The following is a 15,342-nucleotide window of genomic DNA, read 5'->3' on the forward strand; positions in this document are numbered from 1 at the left end:
ATGGATTTTAGTGATATTCTTGGAGAACCAGGTTGTTTTAATTCGTTTTCCTCTACTGTTTTATTATTTTTGTATTTCATTGATTTCTTATCTTTATTGTCTTTCTTATGTTTATTTTCCACTTAATCTTCTCTTTTTTAGTTTCTAACCTGGAAACATAGGACATTGATTTTAGACCATTTCTAATATAAGCTTTTATTACTATAAGTTTCTATAGAGCCACTATTTTAACTGCATCCTCCAATTTTAAGTCGTGGTTTCATGTGCATCCAGTTCAAAATATTTTTAAGTTTCCCTTTTAATTTGTTTTTTGACCCATGGGTTATTCATAACTGTATTCTTTAGTTTCCGAATCTTTGGGAATTTTCTAGGTATATTTCTGTCATAGATTCCTAATTTATTTTCGTTATGGTCAGAAAACATACTTAATATTCATTATTAACATTTTAAATTTATTGAGATTTGTTTTGGGGGCCAGAATAGAGACTCTCTTGGTAAATGTTGTCTTTAAAAAGAATGTGTAATTTGATGATGAAGGAAGCATTTTTTAAATGTCATTTAGCTCAGTTTGGTTATTAGTGTTGTTTATAACTTCTGTATCTTAACTGACTTTCTGTCTACGTCTAATATGAATAATTACCTTAGAAGGCATGCCAGAATCTCCAGGTCATAATGTGAATTTGTTTATTTCTCTGTTAATTTCTATCTGTTTTTGCTTCATGCATTTTGAATTTCTGGTAGGAGGTGTGTAAACATTTAGGATTGTTCAGTTCTACTGAACAAAATTAAGGACTGTTGCATTTTGTGGATGACGTCACACCTCCGTCATCATTAAATGACCCTTTATACTCCTCATAACGCTTTCTGTTCTGAAGGCTACTTCATCTGATATCATAATTATTCTAACTTTCTCTGATTACAGATTGCATGGTAAATATGTTTCTATTCTTGATGGTTTATTAACTTGTTTATATTTAAAACTTTTTTTATAAATAACATACGTAGTTGGGTCTTGTGTTTTTATTCAATGCAGCAATATTTGCCTTTTACTTAGAGTGTTTAACCCATTCACAGTTAATGTGGTTATCTGTTTGCATTTAAATTTACCATCTTGCCATTTATTTTCTATTTGTCCCATTTTGTCTTTGTTGCACTTTTCCTCTTTTTTTTTTGCATTTGGGTTAGTTATTTTTTTCATCATTGTATTCCACCTGTTTTATTGACCTATTAGGTATGCTTCTTTTTTATAATTGCAAAGGCTTAAAATATTCTTTATCTTATCACAGTCTACCTTCAAATAATATTACTATACCTCATCACATGTAGCATACAAACTTTATGATAGTGTATTTCCATTTCTCCTTCGCAATCTTATTGCTATCTTTGCCACACATATTTACTTTTACGTATATTATAAACTCTCAATACAGGATTATTGTCCTTTCAATAGTCAATTATCTTTAAAGAAATATGAATAAGAAAAAATCTGATCCTGTTTGAAATGTACCCACATATTTATATTTTCTGTTGCTATTCATTCTTTCACTGAGCTCCCCGTTTCCATCTGATATCATCTTTTGTCCGCCTGAGGAACTTCCTTTAACGCTTCTGGTCATGCTCCTCTGCTGACTTTTTATGTGGCTTTTGCCTTCATTATTCAAAGTCATTTTTACTGTGTATAGAATAGTAAGTCGATAGTTACTTTTTCTATCAGTACTCTAAAGATGTTCTTCCACTGTCTTCTGATTTTCACTGTCCGATAAGTTTGCTGTTTCTCTTATGACAGTTTTCCCTTCTGAGTTATGTTCTTTTATCTGTAATCTTTTTTACCACTGGTTTTCAAAAATTTGGCAATAATGAATGCCTGTGTTTTTCTTCATCATTCTTTTCCTTGATGTTCATTGGGCCTCTTGGCTCTGTGTGCATGCAGTATTCAGTAACTTTGGGAACAATTTGGTCATTATTTTGTCAATTATTTTTGTCTGCTGCCCATCCTTCAATGACACGTTATGAGGGCACCTGAGATTTTCCATAGCTAACTCACTCTGTACATTTTTCTCAATGCATTTACTCTCCTGTTTTATTTTGGATAATTTCCCTTGATGTATTCAAGTGTAGTAGTATTTTCTTCTACAGTGCCTAAGTGCTGTTAATCCCATACAATGTAATTTTTACCTGTAGAAGTCCAATGTAGATCTTTATATCCTTCATTGTTCTTCTCATAATGTTGATGCTTTCTGCTAATTATTTGAGTATATATTTTATATTTTTATATTTCTTTTTTAAAGGTTTTATTTATTCATTTTTAGTGAGAGGGGAAGGGAGAAAGAGAGGCAGAGAATCATTAATGTGTGGTGTGTGGTTACCTCTTGAGCTCGCCCTGCTGGGGACCTGGCCCACAACCTAGGCATGTACCCTGACTGGGAATCGAACCGGTGACCCCTTGCTTTGATACTCAACCCACTGGGCCACACCAGCCAGGGCTATATTTTCATATTTCTAATAGTTGTACACTTGCCTATTTGTTTCTTTTCTCTATCATTTCTTGGTCTGTTTTCTACTAATTTCTTTTTCTCTTATTAGTCATATATCCCTGCTTCAATACACGCTTGCTCATTTTTCATTGAATACCAAACATTGTGATTTTAGATACTAGAGTTCTGAATATATTTAATATCACTCTAAATATTTTGTGGTTTTGTTCTGAGATAAAGTTAAGTTACTTAGAAACAGCTAAGTACTCTTAAGTCTTGCTCTTGAACTGTCATCTTACTACTGAGGCAACGCTCTTCCCGTAGTTTCTGCCTGATGTCGCCCACACTAGTTCTTTCCTATCTGGTTAATGGAACACAAACTATTCCCATTACTGTGCGAGCTGGAGGAATTCCCATACTACTCCTTGCCAGTGGTTCTTTCCCCTCCCTGGGTACCTTTTTCACATTCCTACACTCACCCAAAGGCTTATGGGGAACCCTCTACGGTGTCCTGACCTGTCCCCACATGTGTAGCTCTCTCCTGTCTGTTATTCTGCTCCACCAATTCTGGCTGCTTTGGCATACTTTTACTTGAAATTCTGTCACCTCAGCTGGGTGAGCCTGCCAGGATCTGTTTGGCTTCCCTTTCCCTATACTGTGACCAAGGAAATCTTCAGGCACTTTGTAAGAAGCCTGTCATTTGCGTCCCTCCTTTGTGGTCACTATCTTGTGCTGCCTGTGGTCTATTATTCCCAGAAATAGAAGTGCCTCCCTCTTACCCTTTTGCAAATAATGGTAGTGAATCTTTATACACTAACAGGTGAGTTTTGTTGTTTTTTTTTGGAAAAAGTTAAGTCACGTAGAACCAAATTAATCTCATAAGGGGAATCAAACTAGGAGTGATGAAATAGGAATGGAAGTGATTTCCTTGTGCAGCTTGTAACTAACTCTTTTTCTGTGCAGGTACAAGACCCAATATCCAATCCTAGGTCTCCTGTATGATGACTATGAATACATACCACCAGGTAGTGACACACATACAGTCGTGATTGAGAAAACAGAGGACAAATGGACTTGTGTAAGTTCACTTGGGCCTATCCAGTCCTATTAGTACTAAAGATTTATATATATTCTCTATATAGCAGCCTTCAAAAACTCTGGTAAAAATATCAGAATGAGCTAAAATCTTACAGAATTTGGATTTTTTTTTCCTGTTAAGATATTTCCATATTTTCCTAGCTGATACATAGTAAGAATTAAGAAACTTTGAACTGATTCATACATGGGGTACTATAATTGAGTATCTAAACTGTAATAAACTATATAGGATTTTACCCCAAAAAGGAAGACAACATTGGCAATGTACTAATTTTATTGCCTTGCACATTTTGGAATTATTGAACCAATCCTATTCAAATTTTCAAAAAAACCTTATTTTTTCTAAAGCCGGTAGAAAGTGTCATAGGCAATTATAAAGGGGAATGCAAAATAGAGAAGCAGGTTTTAATATAATTTGTCTTGCAACCCTGTATGCGATACTTATTCCTGTAGGTCATACATTTTTAGGATTTTGAAAGAGAGGAGGTGTGTCTGTCTTTCTAACTAGACCACAAGATATTCTAGCTTTAAATCCCCTAGTTATAGTTAAGCTCATGAAGGTCAGGTACTCTACTATGTACCTTCTATAACATTCTCTAGGATGACCAGATGATACGGACCTTAGCATCTTTCTAAATAGTCCAGTACATTGCTAAGGAGGCTGATTACGAAAACTTACTCTTGTAAAGGACTGAAAACTACTTTCCTAAAAATTCTACTTATTGACCTAGAACAGCAAATGGGATATAGTTTCCCTATCTTTTTCTTATTCCTGGGAAATATATCTCGGGATATATTTCCTGAAATATATACTGGGATATATGTTTCCAGAGCAGTTCTCTATCAGGGGCAAATTTTGCCCCTTAGGAGACATTTAGCACTGTTTGGGGACATTTTTGGTTTTTACAACTAGGGGTTAGGTACTATTGGCATCTGGTGGGTAAAGTCCAGGGATACTGTTAAACAACCCTACAATGTTTATTATACTTCAATAAAGGCCTTAAAATGCTTAACCATACCATGATGAGCAATAGACAAATATACAAATTCCAATCAATCATTTGCAGAAGCTTTTGAAAAACCTTGAAGATCACAGATTTATAGTGAATAAAATACTATAGATGCATAGTTAATAAAAGTAAGCATCTATTAAATAACTCACTTTAAAGTTATCTTTTGGTTGAACAAGATGAAATATTTAAGTGAAAAAAAAAAAGAATTCAGAGAGTGTTTAGCTCTGAAGCCCTTTTCTAATCACAATCGAGCCACTGACCTTGTCTACATGGTTCTCTCTCATCAATAAAATAAAAATAATTTGACCTTTGACATATGTTTGTGTTTCTTAGGTCATTCATTAGTTGAGAATTACTTACCATGAGTTGTCAACTAATAAAAGGTATTTGATAGCTCCAGAAGCAGATGAGCAGCAAGGGAAAGTCAGTATAGGTGTTAAAATTCGTTCCTCAGAGATTATTTGATGGTGAAATTTAAGACCGAAAAGCAAATTGCTGCTCCTAACCACATGTGCCCCAGAGGTGGCCTCGATGTGAAGATATGGCAAATAAAGGGTCCACAGAATGGTAGTCATTACTACTCTCTCCATTAGAAACGTGCAGTGATAAATATCAAAATTAGTATCTTAAAGGACTAGATACTGACAGTAAGTCCAAAATAGAGTTGAAATGTCTATATTTATTAAAGATGGAATATCTATATTTATTAAAGACATGTGGTCACATTTAACCTCTAAATATGACACCAAGGAAGAAATTTACTGACTCCTCCCTCACTACCGCGTAAAGCCATTCGAAATATATACCTTGACTAAAGTCAGACAAAGCAGTTTCATCGAAAGAGCCCCACAAAAGAGCATCACAATAAAGCTATACATTCCCTTTGGTTTATGTCTATCGATTTAAATTATTTTTCAAAACTGTGTGCTTACCATAACAATGGCTAAAATTAATTATGAGCCAGTAGTGAACTTTTTTTTTTCTTTTCTAGCCATGAACGACTCTCCAACTCAAAGAAGAAGATTATTTTGGGGGGAGGGGTCTGCGTTAGTACTTTAATTATTATATTTCCGTAACTAGAGGCCAATCCAAATTCTGAACAATGGCACTACCAGCGAATCTAATGGAATGAATTAGTTCTCCACACAAGTTTCTCCAGCCACTTACGAGGCCTGAATCCTATCACATTCTTGTATTCAATATAGAATTCGCCGCTTATGTAAACTTCCATTGCAGACAATGTAGGATATAATTCACTATTTTTCAAGAGGATGCATCCTAGATACTGCATTAACTGGTCAGGGTAGAGATTTTATAAGTTATTCCATTAAATGATTTTTCTCTGATATTAGATATGCAATTCAGCTACAAGGATAGATATTGTTTGTTATCAAAAAAATAGGCGAGAGACTGTTGAATTTAAAAAAACAGTTTAGTGTATGGTGTATACAGTGTATATTTGTTTTTCTCACATGGAACCTTGTGACTAGAAAAGATGCTTCATTACATGCTATTTATACCTTTCAGAGACATAACTAAATCAAAGGTGATGGTTAACTTCATTAAGTAGGAAAGCGGGATTAATATCTTTTCAAATAAATAAATCCACTAGTTTGCACATTGCACTATTATGGTTCTAAGTACATGTCAGTGGCTTGGCAAATCTCTGCTTTCAAAGTATATCATCCCCAAATGAGCTCACTTCCTTCCTTAAAAACATATAACAATATATTGTAGTAGTGGGTTAAAAAAAGGTAGACATTTTTATAGGGGAATACATAATGTAACATTGAAATATTGCAAAAAGGCTTAACTTAAGAAAGAAAAATAGTAACGACAAATTATCAATATCTGTATGCTACTTGGGAAAAAGAGATTTTATAGTAAGAGTATTTAATGTGCTTAGAAGTTGGTTGATTCATTGGGTTCTAGTGACCTTACAAAGTGAACAAAAATATTTTCTAAATTCTTAATTACGAGCACTCTGCTTAAAGTTGATAATTAGCAAAAATTAAAATGTTTGCATTTGACAAAATATGGATTAAGGCAACAAATATATCTGGGTTACATTTGAATGAGTTTTGCAAATATCTATATAGAATTCTGTCATATCTGTTAAGATAGGAACAGATGAAACACTACAATAAATAAAACCATAAATGAGAAAATGCTATTAATACTCATAATTTTCAAGTAGGTTTTGATATGGAGCTAAAAGCCTTATTTTGTTATCTTAATACTTTGACTCAAATGTCTAGCTCTATAATATGGATTGATACAACTCTAATTTTATCAATATTTTGTGATAGAAAATGTTAATATTCCTCATGAGCTATGTAGTCCTTACATTTTTCCCTGCGGTGTGGAAACAGCAGGGCACTTTTTCTCTTGCAAACTACTCACACATGTAACTGTAACAATATTATGTCATGTTATATATCCATTACATTTAATATAAATGGAAGCTCTTAGTATCCTAATAGAAAACTGCCACTATAACTGTTTGAAACTTAGAACAAGTGGAATTTTTCCCAATAACAATCCAAAATAACAGTTCATAACATGGGACCGTTGAGAAGTCGGCACATCATGGGCTCACTTCATCCACGCCTAGTGGTACTTATTACACTTAATAAATCTAAATGGATGTATTTCTTTTCCAATGTGTGAGTAAATAAAAAGAGCAGTGATTTCTTTTCTCTCACAACTTTTACATAGCTTATCTCTGCAAACTGCAAAAATGTTGTCAGGTGAGAGATGCCTGTAATGCAATTTCCATCCTGGTATGTTTCACTTTAGATGTCAAATAAAATGGAGACTGTGCAAGAAATGCTAAACCATCTAAGTGTCTGAATAAAATACGTGAACTAGCTGTATGGTCTTTGTGAAAGTCCTAGTAAAACACATATAGGATGGATTTTTAGCTATACGTTTTTTTCCCAGGAAGTTACTGACATATAAATGTTTATGTTAGAGCAAAAAACACCTCTCTCTAAAAAAAGGGGGGCCTGATGTGGATTATGTGGATCACTAGTGACCACAATTTAACATACTTAAACCTCCAGTTGTTGAAGGTTCTGCTTCAAAAGAAAAGCCTAGTCTTACAAACCGAGTCTTCTAATGTCCGTATCTCACTTGTTGCAAATTATGATTCCGTAAAGCACTCTTCCCATCCTTGTAATAGTATTTTAAGTGCAGTCTTTTTCTGAACACAAACAAAATAAAGGATCAAAATGAAGCTTAAAAAAATTTCATCACACCACCTTGACAAACAGCTTTTCTTACTTCATTCCCATTATATTATTGTAACCTACAAAGATGATATGTAGACATAATTCTTTTTTTGTCACGTTCTCTCTTCATCTTTTTTTTTCTTTTATATATTTTGTGGAGTTAATATAATCTTTTTTATAGGACTAGGTTCTAAGAGGAGAAAAGAATTTTGATTGGACACTTAGTTCATGTCCATGGGTCGTGCATGTAAGTTCTTTGGTTCCTCCATTTCCTATACTATTCTTAACCTCCCCCTGCCTATTTTGTACCTACTATTTATGCTGTTTATTCCCTATACCTTTTCCCCCCATTCTTCCCCTTCTCCCTCCCCTCTGTTTTACTGTTCATAGTTTTTGATCTCTTTTTTCTTTGATAGGTCCCTTTAACATTTCATATAAGGGCTTGGTGATGATGAACCCCTTTAACTTGATCTTGTATGGAAAGCACTTTATCTGCCCTTCCATTCTAAATGACAGCTTTGCTGGAGAGAGCAATCTTGGATGGGGGTCTTTGCTTTTCATGACTTTGAATACTTCTTGCCAGCCCCTTCTTGCCTGCAAGGTTTCTTTGGAGAAATCAGCTGATGGTCTTATGGGAACTCCTTTGTAGGTAACTGTCTCTTTTTTTCTTGCGGCTTCTAAGATTCTCTCCTTATCTTTAATCTTGGGCGACTTAATTATCATGTGCCTTGGTGCGTGCTTCCTTGGGTCCAACTTCTTTGGACTCTCTGAACTTTCTGGACTTCCTCGAAGTCTATTTCCTTGGCCAGATTGGGGAAGTTCTCCTTCGTTATTTTTTTCAAGTAAGTTTTCAATTTCTTGCTCTTCCTCTTCTTCTAACACCCCTATGATTTGGATGTTGGAACATTTAAAGTTGTCCCAGAGGTTCCTAAGCCTCTCCTCATTTTTTTGAATTCTTGTTTCTTCATTCTGTTCTGGTTGAATGTTTATCTCTTCCTTCTGCTCCCAATCATTGATTTGGGTTCTGGTTTCCTTCCCTTTACCGTTGGTTCCCTGTATATTTTTCTTTGTTTCACTTTGCATAGCCTTCACTTTTTCCTCCATTTTGTGACCATACTCAACCAAGTCAGTGAGCATCCAGATGACCAGTGTTTTGAATTGTGCATCTGATAAGTTGGCTAGCTGTTCATCACTTAGTTCTATTTTTGGAGCTTTGATCTGTTCTTTCATTTGGGCCAAATTTCTCTGTCTCAGCGCACGCCTTACATTAGGAGGGGCAGAGACTTAGGTGGTCCCCAGGGCAGGGCAACCCAGGTCGCTGAGTTGTGACGCTGTGTGTGGGGGAGGGATCCAAGAGGGAACAATGCCACTTGCTTGGCTCTCCACTGGCTTTCAGTCACTTCCCCCTCTACCCACCAGCAAATTGGGCTCTTCTGGTGCTGATTCCCAGGTGGGTGGGTTTTTGTATGTTCTAGGAACCCGTGGGTCTCTCCAACGGACTCTCCTGTGAGGCTGGGAGTTTCTCCTGCCGCTGCAACCCCCACAGGTTTTCACATCCACAGGTTTTGAGGCTGTCTTTTCCCCACACTGGAACCCTGAATTGCGCGGTCTGTCTCACTCCCCAGCTGTTCCTCCGGTTTATTCACATGCACATGTGGGACCACCTCGTCCACCAGCCGCCACCTTGCCTGCCCTGCCCTCTAGCTGCTGCTTGTCACACGTCCTCTCCGCCCCGGCTGCCCCTCTCGGCCCCTCCTACCTGTCTGGATGAATGTTTCTTTTTCAACTCCTTGGTTGTCGGACTTTCATACAGTTCGATTTTCTGGCAGTTCTGGTTATTTTTTGTTTTTAAATTTGTTGTCCTTGTTTTGGTTGTGCGAGGAAGCGAAGTGTATTTACCTACGCTGCCATCTTGGCTGGAAGTCTGTAGTTCATGTCATCTTAATACCAATAACCTGGGCTCCAGCAAAGGCGGGAGCAGAGTGGGCTAGAGACACCTGAAGAAAGACTGGGAAAGGAGGCTTTGGGGAGAGAACTGAGAGTAGCCGGCAGGATCCCAGTGCTGACTCATCCCCCACGCAGCAGCAGCCAACTTGCTCAGACAGACCACGCTCCTGTCTTTTATATTGTTGACACTTACAGATGGACCGTTTCTCCCCCCTGCCTGCGTCCACTCAGTGTCCCCTTCCCTCTGACCGTCACCACACTGTTGTCTGTCTATGGGCTTCGCATATATGTTCATATATGGGCTTCGCATATATAGAAGGGATCTGGCTAATCCCTTCCCCTTCTTTCATCCAGTCCCCCAATCCACCTCCCGTCTGACAGCTGTCAGCCTGTTCCATGTGTCCATGCCTCTGATTCTATTTTGTTCGTTAGTTTATTTTGTTCATTAGATTCCACGTGTAAGTGAGATCATATGGTACTTGTTTTTCTCTGGCCAGCTTATTTCACTTAGCCTAATACTCTCCAGTTCCATCCATGCTGTTGCAAAGGAGCTCCTTTCTTTCTGCTGTGTAGTATTCCATTGTGTAAATATACCACAGTTTTTTGATCTACTCATTTACTGATGGGCACTTAGGCTGTTTCCAGCACTTATCTACTGTAATTAACACTGAATTGAACATTGGGGTGCATATATTCTTTCAAATTGGTGTGTTGAGGTTTTTAGGTTATAGTCCCAGAAGTGGGATCACTGGGTCAAAAGGCAGTTTCTTTTTTAATTTTTTGAGGAAATTCCATACTGCCTTCCACAGTGGCTGCACCAGTCTGCATTCCCACCAACAGAGCACCAGGGTTCCCTTTTCTCCACATCCATTCTAGCACTTGTTGTTTGGTAATTTATTGATGACCATTCTGACTGGTGTAAGGTGATTATCTCATTGTGGTTTTAATTTACATTTATCTGACAATTAGTGACGTTGAGCATCTTTTCATATGTCTACTGGCTATCTGTATGTCTTCTTTGGGGAAGTATCTATTCAGGTCCTTTTCCCATTTTTTAATTGAATCATTGGTCTTCCTGGTGTTCAGTTGTATAAGATATATATTTATATCTGTATATATAAAGTATATACAACTCAAGTAATCCACATCTGAATATACAACTGTGTGTGTGTGTGTAACTTATACAATGGCTATATATATAATCTTGGAAATCAACCCCTTATTAGATGTATCACTGGTGAATATGTTCTCCCATTCAGTGGACTTCCTTTTCATTTTGGTGGTTTCTTTTGCTTTGCAGAGGCTTTTTAATTTGATATAGTCCCATTTTTTAAAATTTCCCTTGCCCTAGGAGATATATTGGCAAGCATATTGCTAGAGAGAACTAAGACTTTACTGCATGTTTTCTTGTAGGATTTCTATTGTTTCGCAACTTACATTTAAATAGTTTACCCATTTTGAGTTTATTCTAGTGTATGTTGTAAGTTGGTAGTCCAGTTTCATTTTTTGGCGTGTATCAGTCCAGTTCTCCCAACACTATTTATTGAAGAGACTGTCTTTACTCCATTGTAGGCTCATGCCTCCCTTGTCAAATATTAATTGACCATATAGGCGTGGGTTGATTTCCGGCTCCCTGTTGTGTTCCATTGATCTATATGCCTGTCCTTATGCCAGTACCAGCCTGTTTTGATTATAATGGCCTTGTAGTATAGTTTGATGTCAGGTCCTGTGATCCCTCCAACTTTGTTCTTTCTCGAGCTTGCTGAGGCTATTTGGGTCTTTTTTTGTTCCCATATAAATTTTTAGAATATTTGTTCTAAATCTGTGAAATATGACCCTGGTATTTTAATAGGAATTGCACTGAATCTACAGATTGTTTTGGGCAGTATGGACATTTTAATGATGTTAATTCTAATCCGTGAAGACAGTATTACACTTCTACTTATTTGAATTCCTCAATTTCTTCCTTCAATGTCCTAAAATTTTAAGAAATAAGTACAGGTCTTTCACCTCCTCGGTTAAATATATTCCTAGGCACCTTTTTGTTGATGTTGTTGCAATAGAAAGCCCTAAAGATTTCAACAAAATCTACTAGAACTAGTAAGTGAATTCGGCAAAGTAGCAGGATACAAAATTAATATTCAGAAATTGGCAACATTTCTGAATATTGACGTTTCAGAAAGAGAAACTAAGAAAATAACCCTATATTATATTATTATTCATAATAATGACGTTTCAGAAAGAGAAACTAAGAAAATAACCCTATACACTTCATTATTTTCAAATTAAGAAGAAGGCTTCCTTACAAGGTTACCTTCCCCCCCCACACACACACCATTACCAAGTTTATTGGATTTCTATAGTACTTTCTGTCTAATAAAAAATACAAACTATTTCATGTTCATCGTAGGATAAAATAGTAAATATGTTTGAAAATAAAGGATGTAATAAACATTTGCATCTGCTTTAATAAAATCTTTACTATTTAGTGACAAAATAAGACACACATCTTTGAGTCTACAAAGGAACACTGGCATTGTTATATGACATCATTACATGATAACCAGGCACTCTTGGGGATCTCCTTGAATTGGCCTCTCGTAGGTGAGATGTTAAGTCCAGGGTATTTGGTTTGGTTTTCCATCCCATTACATTAAAATACTTTTGTGATTCAATTTGTGTTCCAGAACCCCTTTATGTTAAGGGATCGCCTTTGTAATATAATGCTGTGATTCAATATCTGGTTTGCTAACACAATCAGTGTTGAACACCCCTGGCTCACGTGCCAAGATACAACAAATCAGACTGGTTTCTTAACATGGGAGAATATATAGGCTTCTCGAGGTAGTTCCTTAGAGGGGTCTGGTGAGCCAGCCATGTCATAATGGGTAGATGGTACTGGGATCTAGGATGACAATGTTTTGGAGTCAGGGGGAGGTGACTGGGCCTTATACTATGGGTTAAATGGGATAGTTTTAAGTATTACCAATTGGTCCAAAATGAAACATGAGGCAGCGTTCCCTTTGAAATAGTTATTCTAGTAATGTTAAAAGAAAAGGTTTAGCAACTGGAACAAGGCAGGTGAAAACATTTTTGTTGTTTAGAATTACCTAGTGCTAGTCTTGGACCCTACAAATGTCACAATCTCTTTTACAGGGTGTCTAAGCTGCCAATAACACTTGCCGGTTCTTACCTACAATCCAAGGTTCTAAGAGATCTTTTTAAGTCACTGTGGACTTCACAAGCTAATTATTTTGGAAGAACAAGTTGGAACTAAACAAATTTGAGACCATTCCATAATACAATGATATTTTAGGGTACTAATCTAGTTCTGCATTTTCTCCAAAAGAAGACTTACTAGCCAGAAAAACTTTATTGGATCGAATTCCAAGTCTAGCCAGTATTTTTTTTATTCTCACAAGGGGAAACAGTCAAAGATCTGTAGGAGAGGTTTCTTTTGTTTGGCTTCCTGTGAGATGAGTCTTTTTTGGAAGTAGGCATATTTAAGATGAAGAATTTCGCTATGTATTCTTTCAAATACCCTTAAAAGGATGTCTAGGATTTACTTCAAATTAAACCAATGAGATCAGGTGGCTTCAAAATAAACCAATCGGGTAGGTGGGTACAGGAAGGAGGGAGGGAGAATATACATGAAACAAAACTGTTTGTGAAATGGTAACTGTTGAAGCTAGGTGGCTATATACTTTAAGATATTGTGGCTGGGTGGCTATTTAAGATGCTTTTATATACTCCAGTAGAACAATATACTGTTCTTTTATTTTTATATGTGGTGGAAAAATAGATCTATCATATTTTTAAGGGCAGTTCAAGTCTAAAACTGCTGGCTGTCCTGTATGAGCTTGAGTTCAATTTTAGAGCCATATCAAAGTAGCAATCCCAACTGACAGTAATAATCCTTTCCTCCCCATCATGTAGAAGTGACAATCAGAAAAACCCATTTCCACAAAATAGCCCTGACCTTTTCTGGAAAAATGCTTTTAAAATAATTACCAAATTATTTCTCCTTTTTTAAGATGGTATTTTGACCTGCATTTTTAGGTGAAATGTTTTGTCACAAGACAGGTCTGTGCAGTCAAATTTTTATATAAATATAGTTTATAGTTTTATTTATTTTTTAGACAGACGGGAAGAGAGGGAGAGAAATATCCATGTGTGGTTGCCTCTTGCGCGCCCCCCACGAGGGACCTGGCCTGCAACCCAGACATGTGCCCTGGCTGGGAATCGAACCAGCGACCCTTTGGTTCACAGGCTGGCACTCCATCCACTGAGCCACACCGGCCAGGGCCTCAAATTTATATTTTTAAGACAGGTTTTTGTTTGTTACATGGGCTAAATTTTTATTTGTTCTATCTTGGATGGGGCTTTCTAGACCCAGTTTATAAGAGAAAGATAGAAAGTCTATCCCCTTTTCTCCAGCTCCACTGTAACCACGGACAGCTAGAATAACCTGTTTACAAGGCTTCCTACTTCCTTCAGCTTCTTTGCTTCCACAGCCTCCAAAATAATCATCGAAATATAAATCATATCACACATTCCCTTCCTTAAAACCTTCCAATGGCCTCCCATTTCAAATTCTCCCGCGTTTCATCTCTTATCAGTCGCCCTCACCAAGATCCAGCCAAAGGTTACTGGCATGTTTCTCTGCCTTGAATGTTGTTCTGCAAGATCTTCATGTGACTGGGTCCTTCTTGTCACTTATGTGTCAGCTCAACAGCCATATCCTTAGTACCGACTGCCTCTATCTACGCATCCATAGCTATCTGTGTAAGTGAAGTTGCCAAAAAGTGCAAGAATCACACTGGGGACTTTTGTCTCTCATAGGAGTGGCACACGGGAGCTCCCTGAAAATGCAAAATTGAAGGCCCCATCCCACAAGTACCGACTCAGAATATGTATTTAACAAGATCCCTAAGTGAATTCTACAGATATTAAAGCTTAAAAAAGCACGGATGTACCATGTAAGGAATGACTAGCATATTCTTTTTGTTAGTGATCATTAAAGTATAATTAACCCAACTGACAGTCTTAAGCAACAGTGCTATATATCCAGGTGCATGAATTGGACTGAACGATGACTAGTTTGAATATAGCAGATAATTTTTATGCTCATTTGCAGAAACCTTTCTCAAACATTTAACAGTTTTCCTCTTGACTGTGCAATGCTCTATTAGGAATGTAATTTTAGATTCATTTCCCAGGATTGTGTTACTTATTAATTAGGTTATAAATTTTTAGTTTTTTCTAAAATATTAAATATCAAGTCTTAAGATGGGCACCTTTAGAGCTTTTCTGTCATGGTTTTAGCAAAAGCTTACACTTCTGAGGAATAATCATGCCAGTCATTATAACTGTTTACTTTAAATTCCTAACTTGCATTGTTGGTAATGCACACAATTCTACAACACATTAAACTGCAGACCACATTGCCTAAGGGCAATTTTCAGTGGAAAATCTTTCGGTAAAGAATGAAGAGTTCAGCAACACTTTAAATAAATTCGTACAACTTTGAAGTGCAATAAATGCTTTTTATTGTATGCTCATTTCAATGAGTAACAT

The 15,342-nt window shown here is 36.7% G+C and overlaps 1 protein-coding gene across 1 annotated transcript in view; it reads left to right on the plus strand.

Moving 5' to 3' along the window:
- POF1B (POF1B actin binding protein) overlaps positions 1-6,188 on the plus strand; it is a 64,308-nt gene extending 58,120 nt beyond the window's left edge. Inside the window, exons 15-16 of the mRNA XM_054566593.1 lie at positions 3,438-3,552; positions 5,577-6,188. Coding sequence (XP_054422568.1) covers positions 3,438-3,552; positions 5,577-5,582 — 121 coding nt within the window. The 3' untranslated portion in view covers positions 5,583-6,188. The remainder of the gene's footprint in view (positions 1-3,437; positions 3,553-5,576) is intronic.
- The last annotated feature ends 9,154 nt before the right edge of the window (positions 6,189-15,342 follow it).

This window comes from Pteronotus mesoamericanus, unplaced genomic scaffold (genome assembly GCF_021234165.1).
Source record: "Pteronotus mesoamericanus isolate MK-2021 breed Mesoamerican mustached bat unplaced genomic scaffold, CSHL_Meso_final contig_177, whole genome shotgun sequence".
NCBI classification, from domain to species: domain Eukaryota; kingdom Metazoa; phylum Chordata; class Mammalia; order Chiroptera; family Mormoopidae; genus Pteronotus; species Pteronotus mesoamericanus.